The 21262-nt window shown below is 31.8% G+C and overlaps 2 protein-coding genes across 3 annotated transcripts; one reads left to right on the top strand and one right to left on the bottom strand.

The window, feature by feature from the left end:
• Positions 1-4163: 4163 nt before the first annotated feature.
• Positions 4164-11184, top strand: LOC124822065 (FAD-binding protein). Of its 2 annotated transcripts, XM_047294030.2 has the most exons (8): positions 4165-4368; positions 5015-5092; positions 5759-5826; positions 6301-6441; positions 9491-9532; positions 10076-10215; positions 10639-10776; positions 10854-11184. In XM_047294030.2, the coding sequence occupies exons 2-8, from the start codon at positions 5016-5018 to the stop codon at positions 10980-10982; spliced, it is 735 nt and encodes a 244-aa protein (XP_047149986.1). In that variant the 5' UTR covers positions 4165-4368; position 5015; the 3' UTR covers positions 10983-11184. The 2 variants fall into 2 exon arrangements, with proteins under 2 accessions (XP_047150001.1, XP_047149986.1); XM_047294045.2 differs by lacking the exon at positions 6301-6441 and having other exon boundaries at positions 4164-4368.
• A 2860-nt stretch (positions 11185-14044) lies between these two features.
• LOC124822051 (phosphoenolpyruvate carboxykinase (ATP) 1-like) lies at positions 14045-18687 on the bottom strand. Its single transcript, XM_047294016.2, has 13 exons — positions 18642-18687; positions 18337-18554; positions 18062-18246; positions 17743-17896; positions 17550-17634; positions 16738-16838; positions 16100-16398; positions 15776-15949; positions 15616-15681; positions 15061-15239; positions 14801-14970; positions 14512-14680; positions 14045-14417 (listed from the first exon to the last, which is right to left on the bottom strand). The coding sequence occupies exons 2-13, from the start codon at positions 18543-18545 to the stop codon at positions 14265-14267; spliced, it is 1944 nt and encodes a 647-aa protein (XP_047149972.2). The 5' UTR covers positions 18546-18554; positions 18642-18687; the 3' UTR covers positions 14045-14264.
• Positions 18688-21262: the final 2575 nt, after the last annotated feature.

The raw sequence follows: 21262 nt of genomic DNA, 5'->3' as shown, positions 1-21262 counted from the left end.
TGGGGAGAATGACTAGAAATGGTAAAGGGTGTGTGAGTTGCATTATTCTGCAGAAATTTCGTTCTACAGAAATTTCGTTATACAGATTATGTAGACTCGTTATGCGAATGGTCTCGCATAGCGAGTCCCTGTAAGGGATGCTCTTTGTTTGAGTCATTCGTTGTGCAAATGACTGGAGGGTGTTGCTCTCTGTATGGTGATTCGCATAGGGAATCTGGTTGCTGTGCGACTGGTGGTGGCCTGAAGCCTCTGCCAATTTAATTCGAAAGGCGAATTGGGCGCATAGCGAGGCGTTTTAGGGGGTTGATCTCTGTCTAGGCTCTCGGACAACGACCTGAGTGCGCCATGCGAGAGGTTTGAAGTCTGGTGCATTCTGCGAGTTAATTCGCATAGCGAGAGGTGTTGCTGTGCGAACAACTCCTGTCTCGCCTTGCGAATCAGGTGCGTTGAGCGAATCATCTGAATGACATGTGCTTTTTAGTTCCTTATCTTGGTTTGGTTTTAATACAATGTTGTTTGAGATATAAAGTGTGATTGATGTATATGGTTAAAGTGAAAGTGTATGAATATAAGAGTGATGTATATGGTTTAAAGTGAAAGTGTGGTTAATGGACGTAATTCCATTATTCTCAAGGAGAGGATCCATGGTGGTGCCCTTTGTATGTTTAGAATGATGTGTATGGAAGCTCAGTCTTGAGGGTTATCCTGAAGCTCCAATAGTCTTTGTTCTCACTTAGAGAGGATCGATCTATGTTGTGAGGAGTATCAGGAGATCTTAGTCTTGGAGGTTCCAGTATGCTCCAAGGCGTGGTACAGACTAACCTCGTGAGTGTGGTAGGGTGAAACCCATTAGCAATGACTTTGCAAAGCAGTAGAAGCCACCACGAGTGCATGACCCGCCATAGCTCGACAATTATTCTAAGTCCGGACGAGTCAAGTTTTAAAAGTGTAACAAGTTATGTTATGTGATCCAGTAACTTTGAATTAAACTTGTATGGTGTGAGTGATTGTTATAACATGATTTTTGTATATCAAGCTCACCCTTTTGCATGTTTGTGTTTGTTTGTGTGTGGTGTGTCCTTTTTGCAATGATCATCCATTTGGATGTGAGCAGAGGTAGGTGAAGTGCCTCTAGAGCAGGCCTTGGAGGAAGATGACGCTGCTGCTTAGCCTAATTAGGATTTTTATACGTTCTTGTATTTTGAAATACTCTTATGCGTGTTTAAAGTTTTAAATTATAGGTATTTTGGGATGACTGTAACCTTAAGACTTTATCTGCAAGTCTTTTTCTAACTATTCTATTATATTAAAATGTGGACTACTATATTATATAATTCTATATAATCCGGGACGTTACATAATTTTAGTATTTTCTGTTATTATAAAAATAACTCACTATATATATATATATATATATATATAAATTAATTAAAGGTTTAATGTCACCTGAAGTCCCTCTTTTTGTCCAAAATCTTAAATAGATCCCTTTTCTTTTTAAGGTATCAATTGGGTCCTTTTTATTGTTAATTTGATTCAATTAGAGGTCTGCCGTCAAATTCAGCAGACGACCATTTAATAATTGGTAACGTGACATGCTCACTTAAATGTATATTGACATGTGGCATTAAAATTGATTTTTGTTTTAAAAAAAATTAAGGAGAGAGATGATACTAGATGGAGTGAAGGGCAAAGGTGGAAAAATTAAAACTTTTTAGGGCTCAAGCTTGAAACTCACAGAAGCAGCAGGTGACTTCCATCTCTTGCAGACAGAAGTATGGTGGAAGAAGGAGGAAGTTGGTAGCCATGAAAGCACCCTCTCTAAGAGATCTTCATTAAGGTCATCCAGAGAAAAGTCATTCAAGTGTAAAAAGTCTTCATTTTCTGGAGACTTTCTTTTCCAACTGTGTTCCATTGGCCAAAAATTTAGAGTAAACAACTGCAGAAACAACCAAAGTATTAAGACGTTATAAAAAAAATCAATATTTTCACTTTAATAGCTTTTATCAATCATAAACACCAATTAATGTGAATTAAGACTTTCAACTTAAATGGGTAACGACAAAAGTTTTTTATCTGCACCCAAAAAAGCGAGTAAGCAACAAAGAGCAGAAGAATAATAATGACAGAAGAACAAAAAATCAAGGGTTTTCTCCTTCTACCACCGCATATGCAATGGGCAATCGAACATACAACACGATCTTTCCCCTTCACACGAACCGTAATAATAACAACCTTTCCCCCAATATTTTCCCCCAATTAAAGGTGACAGCCCTAAAAATTTTTAATTTTTCCACCATATCCTCATTGCCGGAATCCAACACAACCGACCCGGAGCTCCTCTTCAAGCTCTCGCTACGCGTCGCCATTGACGAGCTCTCCAAGCTCTCTAACTTCCCTTCCAAGCTCCGTGCAAATGCAGAACACGATGCGCGTCTGCAGAAGGCGACCAACGTCTGCAGTTTCGTCATCGGTGACGCGCTGGACCGCCTCAACGACTCCATCTCTGCGCTCGGAACCGTCACCGGAAGGATTGTTTCTTCGACGAGCGTCAACGACGTGGAGAAGTAGCTTAGCGCGATGCTCACTAAAAATTTTTAATTTTTCCACCTTTGCCCTTCACTCCATCTGATATCACCTCTTTCCTTAATTTTTTTTTAAAACAAAAATCAATTTTAATGCCACATGTCATTACACATTTAAGGAGCATGTCACGTTACCCATTATTAAACGGCCGTTTGCTGAATTTGACGGCAGACCTTTAATTGAATCAAATTAACAATAAAAAGGACCTAATTGATATGCCGAAAAGAAAATGGATCTATTTAAGATTTTGGACAAAACGAAGGACTTATGGTGACATTAAACCTTAATTAAATGTGTGATCTAGAAATTTTAATAATTTATAAAAATATTGTTAAATATTTTAAGTAAAATATGAAATTGTTTATTAGTTATAATTTAAAAAATGTATTTTATTTTAAAAAATTAAAAAAAATAAGAGTTTATGAATAATTATTTATTAAAAACTATTATTAAACATTGTTGTTATATTGTTACAAATCAAAAAATATAATTAGATATTATGTCATATATTATACTTTAATTTTACATTATTGTGTTATTAATTCATTTAGAGATATTTTTTAGAGAATCTTAAAGAGTTTTTTAAATCTTTATTTTGTACTTAGTGAATACTATTACATATTACAAGGAAATGATTCTTCAGTATTTTTGTATTGTACTTATTTATTGTAAGGAGTTAAATGAAACAAAATATAATCATTTGTAATTTTCTTGTATGGGTAATATTTTACCTACCAAAGTATGTTTTTATTATATGTTTTTTAATTAATTCATATTTATTATTGTATAAACTGATCATTAATCTTATTCGGTTGTTTTGAAATTAAATAAGAATAAATTCTAAGTTATGGTCTAAATAATTCTTTTCCTATTATTAGATTATAGAAATAGATCCAGACTCTAACGACCCGTGAAATCTTAATCTTAATACTTGTATTAAAATTTGATGAACTTATTTTAGGTGTCAGAAATTAATCTAGAATTACATTCAAAACTCTTAAAACATGATTAATTACATTTTTATAAATAATGACTAAACCATTAAAAACATTAAAAGTAGTGAAATTTTGAAGTCAACTTTTTTAAACAAAATTGTTTTGTAACTTATTACTCTTTTAAATCATTTTTATTTTCTTGTATAAAATCTATTTTCATACTTCTCATATGCGTTTTTACTGTCTCTTTCAAGTCAAATTAGTTTAAAATTTATGTGAACTCCTCGTCCTCATGAATACTACAATTATTATACCATAAGCTATCTAATATATTTGTTAGAAAAATTAATTATTTGAAACATCAACAAAATTAATTAATCAAAAAGATAATTATTTATGATATAAAATAATACTTTTTTTTTGCTCTGTCACACATATTTATAATGATTTCAGGATTTATAAGATGCTTATTTATTAATATTTTATTTAGTTGACTGTATTTTAAGAAAGATATTTAGATGATTCATTATATCTTATTCTTTATGTTTTTTTTTTAAATTTGATTATTTTTTATTTAATCATTTTGTTTTAATTCTTCAAATTTAAAATAACTTATTTTAATTGTTAAAATTTTAAAAAAAGTATAACTCTTGAAATTGCCAGCGCTTGCGTCGCTGAACCGGAGTTGAAACGGAACCTCGCTGAACCCCGCCTTCACTCCCTCGAGACTCATCCCGACTGGGGAGAAAGCTTCCACGGCGACGCTGGTCTCAAAGCCCTATCCTTTTTTCTTAATCATCGTAGTTGCTGGGAAGTGGCCCTGTGAAGCACTGAGAAAGTGTCTTTAGAGGTACTCCTTGTTTCACCTATTATCCGTGCTTTCAATTGATCGTGTTAAATTGTTTGATGTGTCTTCCTTTCAATCAAACTCTTGTGGGTTATATAGACGTCATATATGTAATTGGGCTTAGGGAATAATTTGAGATATGAGAATAAGAATAATTGTGGGAAAGATTGTCTTGTGAAGTCACCTGAAAATCAAGAGCCACATTCGCTTACCCAAACTATGAATTGTTTGTTGCACTCTTATTGGTCTTTACCAGTCTCCATCCATACCCTCATGACAGCGTTTTACCTACATCAAACACAATAACGTAATTCTTTACCCTTAAAATCAACTTTATTAAATATATCGGTCTAAGTCAATTTCAAAAGTTAGTTCATAGTCTTAGGATAGGATTGCTTTATACCCAAATTCTCAAATTATTTTAGATTCTATCGGTAACTGCTCAACATATCGAGCTCTATGTTATTAGACTGTGATTTAATTATGTAAAATGTTTAATCCTCGGTATGAAAAATTATTGTAGATTCTACATTTTATTAATGATATTGCACAATGGAAAGCAGTTAAGGACAATTATTGTACGTTCAATTCTCTTCTATCATGCAATTTATTTTTATCGATTTCTACTTTTTTTTCATAAAATTTGCAGGATGGAAAGCAATGAAGACCAATCACTTTCTGAATTGGAGGAAGAAATTTTTCAAAAATTCAGGGCTTTCATGACAGGGTAATTGCTAATCTTGCGAGTTGTTAGCTTTTTGTATTTTCTGTGCTAGAAATCACTGGAATATTTTTGATAGTTGCATTTTTGTATGGAGTAAATTAATTATATGTTTTCCTTGACCTCAATTGTATGAGGGAAACCGGGTATGTTGAGAATGAGTAGACAGAAAGAGAGGGGATAATCTATTAGTTTGTTATAGGCAGGGAGCATTAGCTCTCTGGAGGAGCATTAGCTCTCTGGAGGAGCATTGCTCAGTTGCAGCGGGAAAGTTTCCCATCTGAATTTTCCTTCAATCATCAATAGTACCAGTGTTTCTATCAGTTTTCCTTTTCTATTACTTTATAAGAAGCTTGGTTCTCTAAAACGAACAACACACTCACTCATAGATAAAGAGGGGTAGTCTGTTAGTTTGTTATGGACAAGGAGCATTGACTATCTGGAGGAGCATTGCTCTGGGGCAGTGGGAATGTTTACTATTTTCCTATGACCATCAATGATAGCAGACTTTCTATCAGTTTTCTAATGCTATTCCTTTGTAAAAATCTCGGTTCCCTAAGACATACATACTCATATATTCATACATAGAAGGAAAAAATTATATTTTGTATTCTGTTTATCACATCATATATATGTATAAATTTTTATTTCTCAACAGCTAACCTGTGATAGGATTGCAAAGATTGATGAGTTGGGAATTGCTGGAAGCAGGCTGCTGTCTGGATTTCAACAAGCAATTGGTAATTATACAGAACTTTTTTAATCACGTGTTACTGTGACATCATGATATTGCTTATTATTCACTTTTAGGGGGCGTTTGTTTCAAGTCATGATTTATCATTCCCTGGGACGTAGTCTACGAGAATGTTATAATTGGAAAGTTATTCCTAGGCATATCTAAAATATGATTGGTTAATTTTTCATATTTCTGATAATACTTTTTAAATTCTAAATTAATAAGTTATAATGGAGGTTAGAAAGTAACTTCTATCATTCCCATGAGAACATAACTTACCCAGCCCCCTTATCATGCATATACAAATTGTACAAACAAAGGTATGCAGCTTTCTGGGGAAAAAATACCCTAAAATACTTTTTATGACCTTCTAGCGAACATAGGAAATGAAATTCCTACTTTCATTTTTCTGGGAATACAAAAGGATTCCATGAAACAAACGCCTTCTTATTTTATAACTTTTAACTTAATTGTGCAGAGTTTATCGGGAGACCTCCTATTGATATGAATTCCAAATTAGTGGACAAGATAATTGTAGCTAATGAAACTAAGAGAGTTAAAGCCTATATAAATTCTGGATGTAGGAAGCTCAACGAAAGTATCCAGAGTCTAACAAACTGTAAGTTCTACTCTTTATTTTTTATTTGGGTTGGTCGTCTCATTCCACTATTAGGGTATATCTCAAGACTCAACAAGGGCTTAGTGACTCATAAGTACATTTTTTTTTCTTAACCCTTTTAATTTAGTATTGTGTATTGAGAATCAACTATTAGCAGTGAATCTTCTTTATTGTATTTAACAGGAGTATGACAGATTGATTTCTTTTGAGTGCAGTGTTAAGTTAATATTGGATTATTTTCATATTTTTTCTCAAAACTATACTCATGCAGTTTTACAAAAGTTACTCTTTTTATTCACGAATTTTGTTCTCATTTTATTCTTGTGACCAAAATTTAGCAAAGCATTCTCTTCAAGTCAGATTAGTTTGCGGTATTCCACCAGTCATAAAGGATATATTCATATATGCTTATCTTCAACTGGCTGAACTTTGTTTCTATAGATGACGTTTTGTTTTAATGAGCATAGTTTCCTTATCCTCATCCTTTTTCGACTACTTCCACATTCTCATCTTCTAATTTGCCTTTGCTTTCTGCCTATATTCTTGAAATATTTCATCCTAATCATATTGAACTCTAGAACTGTTGATATTCATCCTATGATTACCAGATCTTAAAATGGGATTATTCAACTGAGAATTCAACATAATCTTCTTCTCACTAATGCTGGGCCCGGAAATGTAAAACAAGCTCTTCAAGACTCTAAATGGTTTGCTGGTATGCCTAATAATTTTTCTGCTTTACAGAAAAAATACTTGGACTCCCCGTTCCTTTACTTCCTTAGGATTACCATTGGCTGAAAATGCGTGTTTAGAGTCAAAGAAAACACAAATGACTCTGTAGAAAAATACAAGGCCGGATTGGTTCCAAAAGATTATAAGATTTGGATTTGATTTTTTTGAGACATTCTCTCTGGTTGTTAAACCTTTCACGATTCGTATCTTTGTCACACTTGCTCCTACTCACAAGTGGCCTATCTTTCAACTTAATGTAAACAATGCTTTTCTAAGCAGGCTGGCTTCAAGAAAAGTTTTACATGTCTCAACCTTAAGGTTTGAAGCTGTAGGTAAATCTCTAGGCTGCAGGTTCAATAAAGCAATATATGGTCTCAAACAAGCTCCAAGTTTGGTTTGAAAGGCTAAAGAGTACCCTTCTTCAGTTTGGCTGTTCTGACAGCAAATGTGATCCTTCGTTATTATACAGTCGTCCCTTTGCTATCATCTTTTTCATACAAGGATCCAAAATTCTTTAATAAATGCCTCTCTTTCAGAGGCTGACACTTGGTGAATCTGAGACTCTCCTTTTGTAGGAGTAGGAGCTTCAATGAGGTTTGAACTCGAGATATTGGATTCGCTGAAAGGCTGTGATACCATTGTTACGAAAAGGTTAACCTGTTCATACAATGATCCAAAATTCCTTAACAAATGCCCCTCTTTCAGAGGCTGACACTTGGCAGCTTGGTTAATTCGGGACTCCCCCTTGGTAGGAGTAGGAGCCTCAACGAGGTTTGAACTTGAGACATTGGATTTGTTGAAAGACTTTGATACCATCGTTACGAAAATGTTAACCCGTTCATACAAGGATCTAAAATTCCTTAACATCTTGTTGGTGTATGTTGATGATGTTATTATCACTGGGAGTTCACAATCTCTCATACAGCAAGTTGTTACTCACAAGAATTTCAATTTACTCTGAAACAAGTTGGTTCCACATATTCTTTTCTTGGTATGGAAGTTCATGAATTACCTAATGGGTCTATTCTTATGACTCTAGCTATCAAAGACTTATTGATGAAGACTAATATGCATGAACCTATGCCTATTTCATCTCCTATGTTATCAAACTTCAAGCGATCTAAACATGGCTCAGATCTGTTACAATACAAAACACTTCTTTCTACAGGTCTATTGTTGGTGCACTTCAGTATGTCAATATTCCTCATCCTGAATTTAGTTTGGCTGTCAACAAGGTATGCCAGTTTATGGCTTCTATGTGGAATCTCATTGGGTTGCAGCCAAAAGAATTTTGTGATATCTCAAAGGGGCCTTACATTGTGGTCATACTGTTCATCCTGCCATTCCTTGTCAACCTCTGACTATTCTGTGATGCAGATTGGGCAGAAGATTCTGATGACAAGAGGTTTATTTCAGGAGCTGCTATTTATTTGGGACCTAATTTAGTTTCGTGGTGGTTAAGAAAACAAATAATGGTTTGTAGATATAGCTCTGAAGCTGAATACACAAGTTTAGTAGCTGTCACATTTGACATTTTATGGATGTAGACTCTTCTCAAGAAACTCAGTTCCTCATTATACTCCTATGGATTTGTGTGACAATTGACTGTTTTTAATCTAGTTCATAAGCCTGTTCTTCATTCTAGAACTAAGCGCATAGAGCTTTATGTTTTCTACATTTGAGAAAAGGTTACTAACAAACAACTTGTTCAACACATTCCTGATCAAGGCCAATGAGTTCTCATCCAGCCATCGTCTACTACTAGCTTTTTGTCTTTTGTAGGGTCAAACTCAATGTAATTGAGATACCTCGGGTTTCTCAGCTGCATTGAATTTGTGTCAGAGAGGTGACTGTATCTCTTTGACAATGTTATTGGTTGGTTGTGTTGTTACAACTGTTAGTTTCTGTTCTGTTTTAGTGTATTTACTATAGTTGTTTCGAATGTAGTCAGTATAACTGTTTTAGTTAGATGATATAGCTAACTTCTTGCAACTAAGCTCTGTATATGTAGTATTCTGTATACAGAAATTTGGTATTCTTTTAGTATCTTTTATCTTTACATAATAAAATTCAAGTATCAGCGTTTGCTATCTGCTTGCAATTATGTTTCTTTACAGTTATCCTGTCTGCTTTTCTCACTCATTCAGTTTCCCTCTAATTCTTTTGTGTCTTTGTTCCAAAAGATATCCGCTTGAATCAGCATTGTACAATCTTTTGTTATCAATTCTCCGTTTGAATTATACTTGTTGATTTATTGCTATTTATTATGCTGCTGACTATATAACTGTTTCGATATGGCAAAATATGCGTACGGAAGTTCACTCATGCACACAAGGACTCTGTAATCATATAAGAAAAGGTATGGCCTCGTGTTTTTGATTGATCCCTGACTGCTATGCTTTGATAAGCGTATACATCCTATGATAGATTTGAATATGTATACTTATAAATATTGGAAAACAAACTCGTTGAAATGCCCTATCCAAATCAAAGGTAAATTTAGGAAGATGAATTTCCAAATTGGAGGAACCTTATTTTCATTTAGTCATTATTGTTTTCTAATTTGCATTTCTTAATCAGTAATGGGATTCTTTCTAGCTCCTCTATGAAAATGTTTTGTTGTATTGTAGATACTAAAGTTGTGTTTGGCCATCATTAATATAAAAGTGCATATCGACTGTGTGTTGTATATAATTTCTTGGGATGTAAACTTTGTCATAACCGTCATGGTGATATTGCCTTCTTTGGTTTAGTATATATTTTTGTTCAGCTTATTTTAAAAATAATTGTTTATTTAACTAGTTCTGAGAGAAATTTTGAAAATAAGTTTTTAATTCCGGAAATCAATCATTCCTAAGCATGCAGTTAGTTTGACATTTAACTGGTCATGTGTATTTTGCAGCTAAGGAAATACTTAATGAACTTGAAGGTGTACTGGGGGATGTAACAAGTGCTATTCAGACTACAGATGGAAAATTATTAGCCTTCTCTGGTCTGGATTTTGATGTTGAATTAATTGAGCAAGCAACCTATAATGATTTGGTAATTATTGCTTAGTTTGGAAGAATTTCTCATGTAATTGCTGACTTGTTTCCATATGTTTCTTGTTAGTCTCCTTATGTTTATTTGATTGAGTTTCTTCTCCTGCTATTTGATACATCTTATTTGAATTGAAATGGTGATTGAGTGTTATGTGAAGCTTGTTATTATAATCTATACAAATAAAACCTGTTACATAGTTTGTTATTTGCTCCTCTACCCCCGTTCCCCATTGTGCAATCTGACCCTCAACTCCTGCATAGAAAGTGAACTCAAGTTCATGTAATGCAAGGTCACTGACCTCTTTGTCTTCTTGATTGGGAAGTTGTAATCCACTAAATTCAAGAATCATTTACATGATATAAATATAGTATTGGAAATTATGAAATGCTTGCTTACTAGAACAGCAATTGCACCTTTATTCAGGAGGAAAAGGATGCTTTATATCATTCTCAAAGTCCTGATGTCAACACTGGCAAAAAAAAGAAAAGTGCCGATGTCACACATTTAGCCATGGTAATGGCTTTCATATATAGCATGGTCAAGCAAGAGTATTTGATGCAGGTAATGAATGATGTCTTTTTATGACCTTGTAGTGGTTAAAAATGAAGAATCCTAAAAATCTTTGGCTATTGTTGCAGGAAAAGATTGTGTCTGCTTTAGATCTCAAGATGTCGTTAGAAGAATTAGAAAGCTACTGCCAAATGTGGTCTTTGCGCCCCTTCATAAATGACGAGATCGTGCATGGAGCTTGGGAACATATTCATTGAACATTCTTTTGTTTTTCATTATAATACAAAAGTTAGTTATCGTTGGGCTGGATAAAATTATATAATGCTATACAAATATCAAAAATTGGTTTCCCAACCCTTTCTGAAAAAGTTACTCATTTGTTGTTAACTGAACCTTCACTCTCAGCTCTATCAAAATTTCAGCTCTCACAATTTACATTGTTTTTCTGTTTCTTGTTCTCTTTTCTCGCCAGATTTTCTATGTGCTTTCATTGCTCACGTAGTAATAATAATAATAATAATGACAGTAAAATTATTATTATTATTTTATTTTATTGTATGTCATCTTGCAATTAATACTAATATGTCTACTCGTATTGTATGTCATCAATATTTTTGTATTCTATATGATGTATAATCTAGAATACAAATTTGTATTATCGGTTTGTATATTTTAGAATACAAAATAAAGAATGCATTCTCATTATCACAATGTATTTTTAATAAGGTAAGCCTTTGAAAAATATAACACTGAATTTGAAGGAAGAGTGATTGGAGAAAGTGTTTGTTGGCTTTAAAAGAGTGAGGAGAATTACGCTTATAGAGAAGGAGAAGCCACTTAAGGTAATGAAACTTCGTGCTCGAGCTTGCAGAAGGGGTGCACGGTTGGCGTAGGAAAAAGATTACGACAAACTGGTAATTTCATTAATACATGGGGTGCAAATTGAAATTATGAGGTTGCAAAAATAAATGCCTATCTTCAAACTGTGATCCTTCATCAATGCTATTTATTCCTCAACTTACATTTTAAGATTTGAAAATATATTTTAAATTCTTGGATTACACAATTTAAAATTGTACCATCCATAATATATTTTTAGATTACACAATTTAAAAATATATTTCAAATTTATATTTTTAACTATACAATTAAGAAATATATTTTGAATTATATATATATATATATATAAAGAGGAGAAATTACAGAAGTAATATAACCTACTTCTATGAACATAATTTTTTTTCATTGAAATATTTTTTAGATTATAAAAGAAGAGTTTATTTAATTAATATCGAAAAATATAAATGATTACATTTGGAATTATCACTATAATTTGCCAAAAGTGAAAATAATCACAAAAAGAAAATATATATAATAATCATGATAAATTTAATAAAAGTGAAAATAAAATAGTATTACAAAACATAAAATAATAATAATAATAATAATAATTCGTCCATAGTATCACCATGCTAGTGTTTTTTATTGACTAATATCGTCTTAAGTTTATTGTTACATGAGAATAAAATAAAATACGTATTAGTAAAAACTAATAAAAGTCATGGACTATTTAAGTTTATTCTATTTATCATTACATGCTAACAGAATATGAGAATTATTATTATTATTAAATACTAACTGTGAAGCATATTAATAGAATGATTTTTTTTACTACATAAATTTAATAGCCACTGATTTCAATTAATTCAAATTATTATCTTTTGGTATGTCAATCAGTTCGAATAGCTTTTTTTTTTAATTTATGAGAAAAAAAATAACAAACTCAAATAAATAATTATCTTTAATTAAATGTTCATATATATTACAAGGTGTTTTAGATTGCGTTTTGTATGGTAGCTATGAAAAAGTGAAACAACAGAGTGAATATTTTGAAAAAAAAAATACACTCAATTTATATATATTTTTATTTTCAACCTAATTTAATATAATTATAGTTATAACTACGTAAGAAATCTTAAATATTTAAATAATTGTTTTTCACACGGATAATTAAATTAAAATTAAAACTTTCAACTATTTTTTAATGTAAATAATCATATATTATGTAAGAAATTTATCTTCTATTTTATTTTGCAATCTTAATAATCTTCACTAAAAAAATTATGTTTTTATTTTAGCGATAAAAACAAGAAAAGTTAAAATAAGATAAATTAAGCTAAAAATTGACTTAGTTTAGACATAGTTGATGAATTCTTGAATTTGAATGGTTAATAGCGTCAATGCTAAAGTTGAAATTTTAAACTAATATTATCTTATTTATTAAAATTCAAAGGATAAGCTATGTCACAAAACTACATATATTCTCAATGTAAAACATTTCTTGATATAATTGAATTGATTTTATACTAAAAATGAAAATTAAACATTGATAGACGTAATTATTAAAAGGAAAATTTATGATAATTAAGCTATAATTAAAAATTGGTTATGAAAAAACACATAAGAAATAACTTTTCGTTCTTAAAAAGAATCAATATGCAAAATGCTCAAGAGATAAAAAAAATACTATGGAATAATATTTCACTATCAATTAGGCTAGATATTTTATTTTCAAGAATGGAACAAAAAAAATGGAAAATGATAGAAGAAATAGTGAATTTGTGTTTAACTTCCTATTTTTCTTTAGAAACAAAAGAGAAAATGGTTCTTGTCCTAATCATTGAGTTATAATTCATTCTATCAATTCAATAATATATATTTTTCTTACTGAAAATTAGCATAACTTAGTTGTTAAGCGTGTAAAATATTTTATGTTCCTTATGTGTGAACTTATAAATTTATAAAATTATAAAATTATAAAATATAAAGTTACATCTGATAATAATAAATAAGCCAAAAAAAAAGTTATTTTGTGACATCATCCACTTAATAATCATGTCATCCAAAATTATGAAAAACTTGAAAGTTAATTAAACTTTAATATATAAACATTTTGGTAAAAGAAACTATTCAAAGAAATTGCTTGTTTCTCAGTTAATTCTATAGTGTTTTAATATAATTCAAGTATTTGATGAAATTAAGTCAATTTTAGAAGTTTTTACTTTAATAATTTATGCTTTTTTTTAACTTATATACAATTTAGTCATTTATATAGTTTGATTTTATTTAGCACTATAGTTAATTATGGTATTTCATCAGTATGATTTGTAATTTTACTTTGTTTTGAAATTGAAGTATTAAATTATTGCGATGTTAAGGAACTTCCGGTTTCAACTGTACAAGTGGAATTTGTCAAAAACTCGAGACACACACAAGTACAAATAAATGTAATGCTTTCAAAAACATAACACCATTGAAACAACTCAGGTTTTATTGCATTCCCTGGACTTTTCATCTCCCAAAAAATGACTTCTCTGTCAAAAAGGAAACATAAAGAACAAGACAATACCTGGTTTGCAAAAATACTTTAAAACTTTTTTTTTTTGTTTCATAGCCTTTCTTTCAAACCCAACTAACCACGTACTTAATGAAAAACAAGTAAATTGATACTAGCATAGCAAAACAAGTAAATCTCCTAATTAGGCTTCATCAATGATTGGACCAGCAGCAAGAATCTCTTCTGTGAGGTTGTTGTTCTCTCCAATCTGGTAGTCAGTGAATGTTTCAAAATTCTTCTTGAACAATTTAGCCAGCTTCAGCAGTGTCTCCTTGTAAGCTTGTTTGTCTGACCACTGAAATCAAACAAAATTTCTAATCACTAAGGACTTTCAAAATAGAAAAGTAGTGGCAATGATTGAAAACTATAAGAGTTGCAGCACCACTAACCGTATTTTCAGGGTCTAGAATTTCAGAAGGTACACCATCCACTTCAGAGGGGATATGAAGTCCAAATATCTCAGTCTTGTTGTATTCAGCCTCCAAGAGACTTCCAGAGTGAATGGCATCAATAATTTTTCTTGTATAAGATAGTTTAAGTCGACTTCCACAGCCATAGCTGAGTTTTGCACAAGCAAAAACAAGTTAGTTTTATTTCAACCGAAAGTGGTTTTTGAAAAGAGTGTGAAAGTGTGTTGTTAACACTGTTGTTCAATTTTACTAGTACTAAAACGCTTACCTTCCACCAGACCATCCTGTGTTGACCAGCCATCCAGTTGCACCATGGTTCTGCATTTTTTCAGAAAGCATGGCTGCATACTTAGTTGGATGTAGCATTATAAATGCTGCTCCAAAGCAAGCTGAAAATGTTGCCTGTGGCTCCTTTACACCCTCCTCTGTGCCTGCCACCTATAGTCCTCATAAAGAAAAGAGCCAATGAGAGAGATTCAGAGGAAGCAACATTATCAAGATAGAATGTTTAAGTTACTCAGACATTACCAGAGCTGTGTATCCACTGATGAAATGGTACATGGTCTGTGACAGGCTCAGCTTACTCACAGGTGGAAGCACACCAAATGCATCACATGCCAAAAGAATCACATTCTTTGGGTGAGGACCAACACATGGTAACTTCACATTTGGAATGTACTCAATTGGATAGGCTGCACGAGTATTTTCTGCAACATGAAAAAACAGTATTATATTCATCTAGCTATCGACAAGGTCTGTTGTAATTGATTTATAACTAACTATTTATCATGTTCTCATGCTCCACTTATTCCTGTAGTTTAGTCCACTTTATTGTTTATTCTCCAAATATAGTGCAAATCAAATGAACTAGTCTGCATCAGGAGTTTTGAAAATACAGGTTGGATTTGTTAAGTTTCATCCTTATCCATACATATTAGTAGTTTAATAATCAGCCTCTTTTATTTGCAGGAGTTGACCTCAGATATTGGATTTGTGTTATGATTCAGAGATATCTTGCAAGCACACATTAAGTCAACCATTAATTTGATATGACCAAGTCACAACTACCAAGTCATCACTTACCTGTAACTGATCTGTCAGAATAATCAACTTCACGAAAATGGTCATCAAAGACAACATTCTCCAGAACTGAAAACCAGGTGAATAATAAAAATGTGTCAAAATTGGTGAAGTCAAAGATGAAGAGATGTTTAAGTAGTCTAAGACTAATAAAAGGTAACACCTGTGCCAAATTTGATGGCGTTCCAGATGTCAGGCTCGTTCTCCTGAGAGAGATCAATGCATTTGGCATAGCAACCCCCTTCAATGTTTGAGACACCACTCTCACTCCAACAGTGTTCGTCATCTCCAATTAAATACCTATTATGATCCGTGGACAGAGTGGTCTTTCCAGTACCTAATATGAACAATTGCAGAAAAAAGGTCCATTAATCAGTGCTGCAAAATGGAAGAGGATAAAATCCATTTCTGGTATACAAAAGTTGTGTGTAACAAGACTGTAAGTTTCTGGTTCTAACAGTTATTTGATGATCCAACAGAGTTATACCTGAGAGTCCAAAAAAGAGAGCAACATCCCCAGATTTTCCCATGTTGCAGCCAGAGTGTAGGGAGAGGATTTGGCGCTTAGGCATGAGATAGTGCATGACACTAAAGAGACCCTTCTTCATTTCCCCTGCATACTGTGTCCCAAGGATGACCATTTCCTTCCTTGCAAGATTAAGATCAATGCTAGTGGAGGATGTCATGTAGTGAGTGTAACGATTGCAAGGAAACTGCCCAGCATTGTATATAGTGAAATCCGGTGTGCCAAACTCCTCTAGCTCTTCGGGACTTGGTCGAATGCACCTGCATGTCAAGTAAAACTACATTGCATACACATTTTTGCAGATTCACTTCACTCTTTCCTTCTATTCTGGGGACCATTTCATACACTGACTAAACTAGAACCGTTAATGTCAAGATACTTAAAAAATGTTATCTCCTTATTTTCACTTGTATCGTCTTCGCATCTCTCTTACTTTTCATATTAAATCAAGAAAAGTACCCTAATTTTTAATATATATTTTTGTGGTTGATTCTGGAAACATTGACATCTGATTGTGTTGGGCAAAATTAAAATATAGAACAAAAAGGTCGGTGTGAACGGTGAAGTATTCTTTTGCTTGTATACAGTCAGTCACTTACATGTTATGCATGAACAAGGAATGGTAAGCTCTGGCTGAGACAATCCTGACTTTGATTTTGTTCTTTGGGTCCCAGTTCAAGAATTGGTCATTCACGAAGACCTGAAAATTAGGGTTGTTTTTAGAATACTATTGATTGCCTTCCATACTTAGATAACATAATTCCAAACTGATGAGATATATATTATAATATCTAAGCAATGGGTGGAAATCAACTATACCAAAAGACAGAGAAATTGCTCAGAAGAAACTCTTGTGCTCACACAAGAAATTCCAGAGATGATACGTAAATTATGTTAAGTGAGACAAACAAACACACGTGATGCACCATATTTGTTAGGACTGAAAATGAAATGGTGGGTGAAAGATTTTCACGGATGATATAAATATAAAGAACAAGTTCATGTTGCAATAATTTTTTTGTATTATTTTACAAGTTACAAATTGAGCAATAAAATTTACAATTCTCAAAACTTAATAATCATTTTATCCATAATATTTAACAGAATATAATTTCAAGATGACGAGTTGGAATTTTTGAGGGTTGTATAGACACCTTCTGGGAAATGAGATAACAAAAGGTGAAATATATAAAATAAGAGATGTTTAGAAGTCATAATTCATTTTAGAAAAATCTAACACTTGCTCTTTTAACAAATGACAACAAGTTGCATTCCTAGTCATGACCACCTCGTATAAACCCAAAAAATAAGACCAATTGCAGTGACAAGTTATTTTCATTTTTTAACATGGTTAGTTGGGCATGCCACACAGAAAATAAGATAAAAAGAAAGAAAAGAGAAGAGAAATGACCTTGTCCAAAGAGTTCAAATAATCAACTGCTCTTTCCCTGTTCACCATGAAACTGTGCTCGTCCATCTCAATGTTGGGGGAACCCCTTCAAAGTACAGTAATACAAAGATAAATCACATTACAAAATATAAACAGTTCAAAATGTTTAACACCATTTGTCATATATATATGTAATGTGATGAACCATACTTACTTTCCCCACCAAAGCTCATGCTCAGTAAGTGCGTCCTTCACCACACGCTTGTCTCTAGGGCACCTACCCGTCTTTGCCCCAGAAAGCGTAGCCAATGCTCCGGTTGAAGTGAGGAACGATCCTTTCTCATACTTTATCGCTTGTTCATAAAGTTCTGTTCCAAATTAAAATAAAAGTATCGGCAACATTTTTATATGATGGTTTTGAAAGAATTTATGCAGTAGTTGTTTAAGTGTATCTCAGAACAGAAGAAAGACTACAAGATTCTCTTTCAATCATAGAAAAGAAAGTAGAGAATGTATAAGAGAAGAAAGAAAACCTGCGGGGGAGAGGTTATAGAGGACATGGGTGAACTTCAAGGCACTGTCGCTGACAGCAATGGTGGGTGCGACTGTATGACGATGGTGGGGAATATGTGCAACCCTTGACCCTTCGAATCTTCTTGCTGGATCACCCTTCACCACCTTAGGTCCACTTCCTCTTGTTAGCGAAGCCAAAGATGCACTGCATGCATGCATGCATATGTCAACACACCTTTCAACCAAATAGTTTATTATCACAAACTAATAACATGAAGACACGTAGAAACATCACCTGATGGACTCTAGCTGCATTTTGCTGCGTTCTTCCTCAGAAAGAGTGAGGAAAGAGGTTTGCTGCGAATTCCCTTTGGGAGTAGAGGGTGCAGACCTCTTCCTCTGCAACGAGTGAAGCTCATCGATGGTTTGAACCCTCACTGTTGGACGATTACCTTCTTCGTCATCGTGATTTCCAACCTTGGCAAGCATCTCACTTGTAGGCATCTTCTTCTTCTATTAAGAAAATATTGTATCATATGCTTTCTGTTATAATTAAAACCTCAAAAAACATACGTAAGACTGCACGAAAAATACAGGTACCTGAATGAAACAAAGAAAGAGGTTGTGTGTAAGTGCGAAATAGAGACGAAGGATGTTGTGGTGATGGGAGAATGTGTTGTTGAGGGTGGGTTATATAGGGTAGGGTGTGGTCAATGATCCACGTGTAGCTGAGAGAATCATGGTTTGATCATATCTATAGGGTCAAGCTGTAGAACAATTCCAAATCTCATTATACTAAGAATAGGACTCTGATAAAGCAGTCATCAATCAGCAAATCTCTGCTAGTCATCTTGCACGCAACTGCTTCCACGTACTTCATGTAAGCTATTTTGGTTGAAGAGAAGAACCTATATTTTCGTTTACTCTTGTTCAAGGGATTTCTGTTGACTAATAATTTTATTTTCAGAATCTTTTTATTTTATAAAATTTTATACCCACTTTAGCTTCATTATTATAGATTTTGTTTTGAATTTGATGTAAGTATAAATATGTAAGATTGATTTTGAAATGAGTAAATTTGAACCCATTATGGTTTGGATTGATATTTTTTTTAGAAGTTGTTATTAAAAGGCTTCCAAAAATTCTTTGAAAATTGATTTAATTAGCTATATATATATTAAGGTTGTTTTTTTTGACATTTTTGTTCAAATGGTGAATTTTTAATTAAGCAATAGAATAAAGATTTGGACTTTGTTCTTGGTTTTGTTTTGAACTCAAATAAAAATAGAGTTAAAAATCAACCTTACTTTCCATCATGTTTTTATTTAAGTGAAGAAATTTTCTCTCAAACAAAAACATGACAACTTAATCTCAATGTTTATCCAAAATTCACTAGAACGAGAAAATTACCTTTCAAGTGAACCAATTTTCGCTCAAGCTATTTTTTTTCTTTTAATCTTTTAAACAAATTGAATATCTATGTTTTTATATATATAATTTATTTGTAGTTGTGTTTAAACAACTTATATAGTATGACAATGCTTACTGAAACCATAAAATTTATATAAATTTGGGATTATACATTTAGGATGATGTGTTAATTAAGTTGTGTATATATTAAAACTTATGTTGTAATAAAAATTTATTGTTTTAGTGATGATTTAAACCACATAAACTAAAATTCTAAATCATATAAACTAAGATATCAATAATGCAAAATTAAAAGAGATTCTTACACGACATGTGTATATGTGCAGCATAAGTTATGATAAACTTACCTTAATTCATTGTCTTTAGATTTGTTTGTGAATTCAAATCTTATATTAGATCATATGTTAGTATATAATAATATAATAAAATATATTCAATACGAATTTACTGATGTTAGTCAACATTTAATTTGTTAAATATCTTTTAATATAAAGACTTATGTGTGGTTTATGTTTATATCTTTATATTTGATTGGAATTGAATTATTTATGAATTGCTAATGAAATTATCCCTTTCAATCATATCATTATCTTAATTTATAAATTTATTTTTAATAATTTACACCTTCTATATATGTGTTGTTTATACATACGACTTGTACTATTTAAATTATGATAATAGATACATATGAAGAAGCAACATGCAGAAGACCATGAACATTACTTTAAATTTTCTTTTATAAATATTTGTATAATGGATAATTAGTTTTTTTTAATCTTATAATTATATTCTTTATTTTCTTTTTCTTTTTACAAATACATAAATTCATTCTTTTAATCATCATATTCACTTTAAAAGTAAAATATCATTTCCCATTATATATTTAATGATGGCAACTTGAAGGTCAAGATTGCTTCATTCAACATTGTTAACTTTCTTTACAAGCTATTTTCTTTTTATGTGATGTAATGAATTTATTCTATCAGTGAATCATGTGTTACTAGTTTTTTCTCTCTCTCAATTCACTGGTTAAATAATATTTTACTTGGCTTATATATAAAAGCTACTTTTATTTTAATTTCTATAAATTCATTTTTCTAGTCTTTGACATTACTATTTCATTTCTTTAAAAAAGAGACTTGTACGTGATAAATTATCATATTCATGTTTATAAAATGTTTTTCTTTATCAGATAAAGAGATTTTCATTATAAAAAAATTGTCAGAAATTTAAAATAAATTTGAAGTTTCATAGAAATGAGTGAGATAAACATAAGTAGAAAGACTTACAAACTTATTTTTTTTTTATTGAATGTGATATTTTAGTATCTTATATGAATTTATTATAACTCATTAACATCAAATATTTCTAATGTCTTTTCTTCCATTTGATTTTTCTTTTATTTTTTTTTAAGAATTATGACATTACACTATATCATTTTCAATTTAACTATTAAACTGAATCACTTACTATCATTTTTGTCCCTTATATTTGAATTTTCAATTAAGCTGTGCCCATAAATTTATATTAAAGACATCATCTCGTAGTCTTTACCATTTCACGTACTTTATGATTTACCTTAACTTTTTTATTACCCGTCTTTATAGCAAGTTCACCATTTAAATATAATGGGAGCTTAAAAATAGATTTTAAAAATTGTATCCATTTTAGTAATATATAAGTTAATAAATTCATTTAGATAAAAAAAATTGGTTCGAAATTTTATATAATATCAGTAGTAGTGTCTTATATCCATGAAATCTTTATAGAATCTTATTAGTAATGTGTTT

The sequence above is a fragment of the Vigna umbellata genome, chromosome 1, assembly GCF_029865625.1.
Source record: "Vigna umbellata cultivar VRB3 chromosome 1, Vumbellata_1.0, whole genome shotgun sequence".
NCBI classification, from domain to species: Eukaryota; Viridiplantae; Streptophyta; class Magnoliopsida; order Fabales; family Fabaceae; genus Vigna; species Vigna umbellata.
Note: the sequence above shows the minus strand (reverse complement) of the source record. Positions and strands in the feature narration are given on the sequence as shown.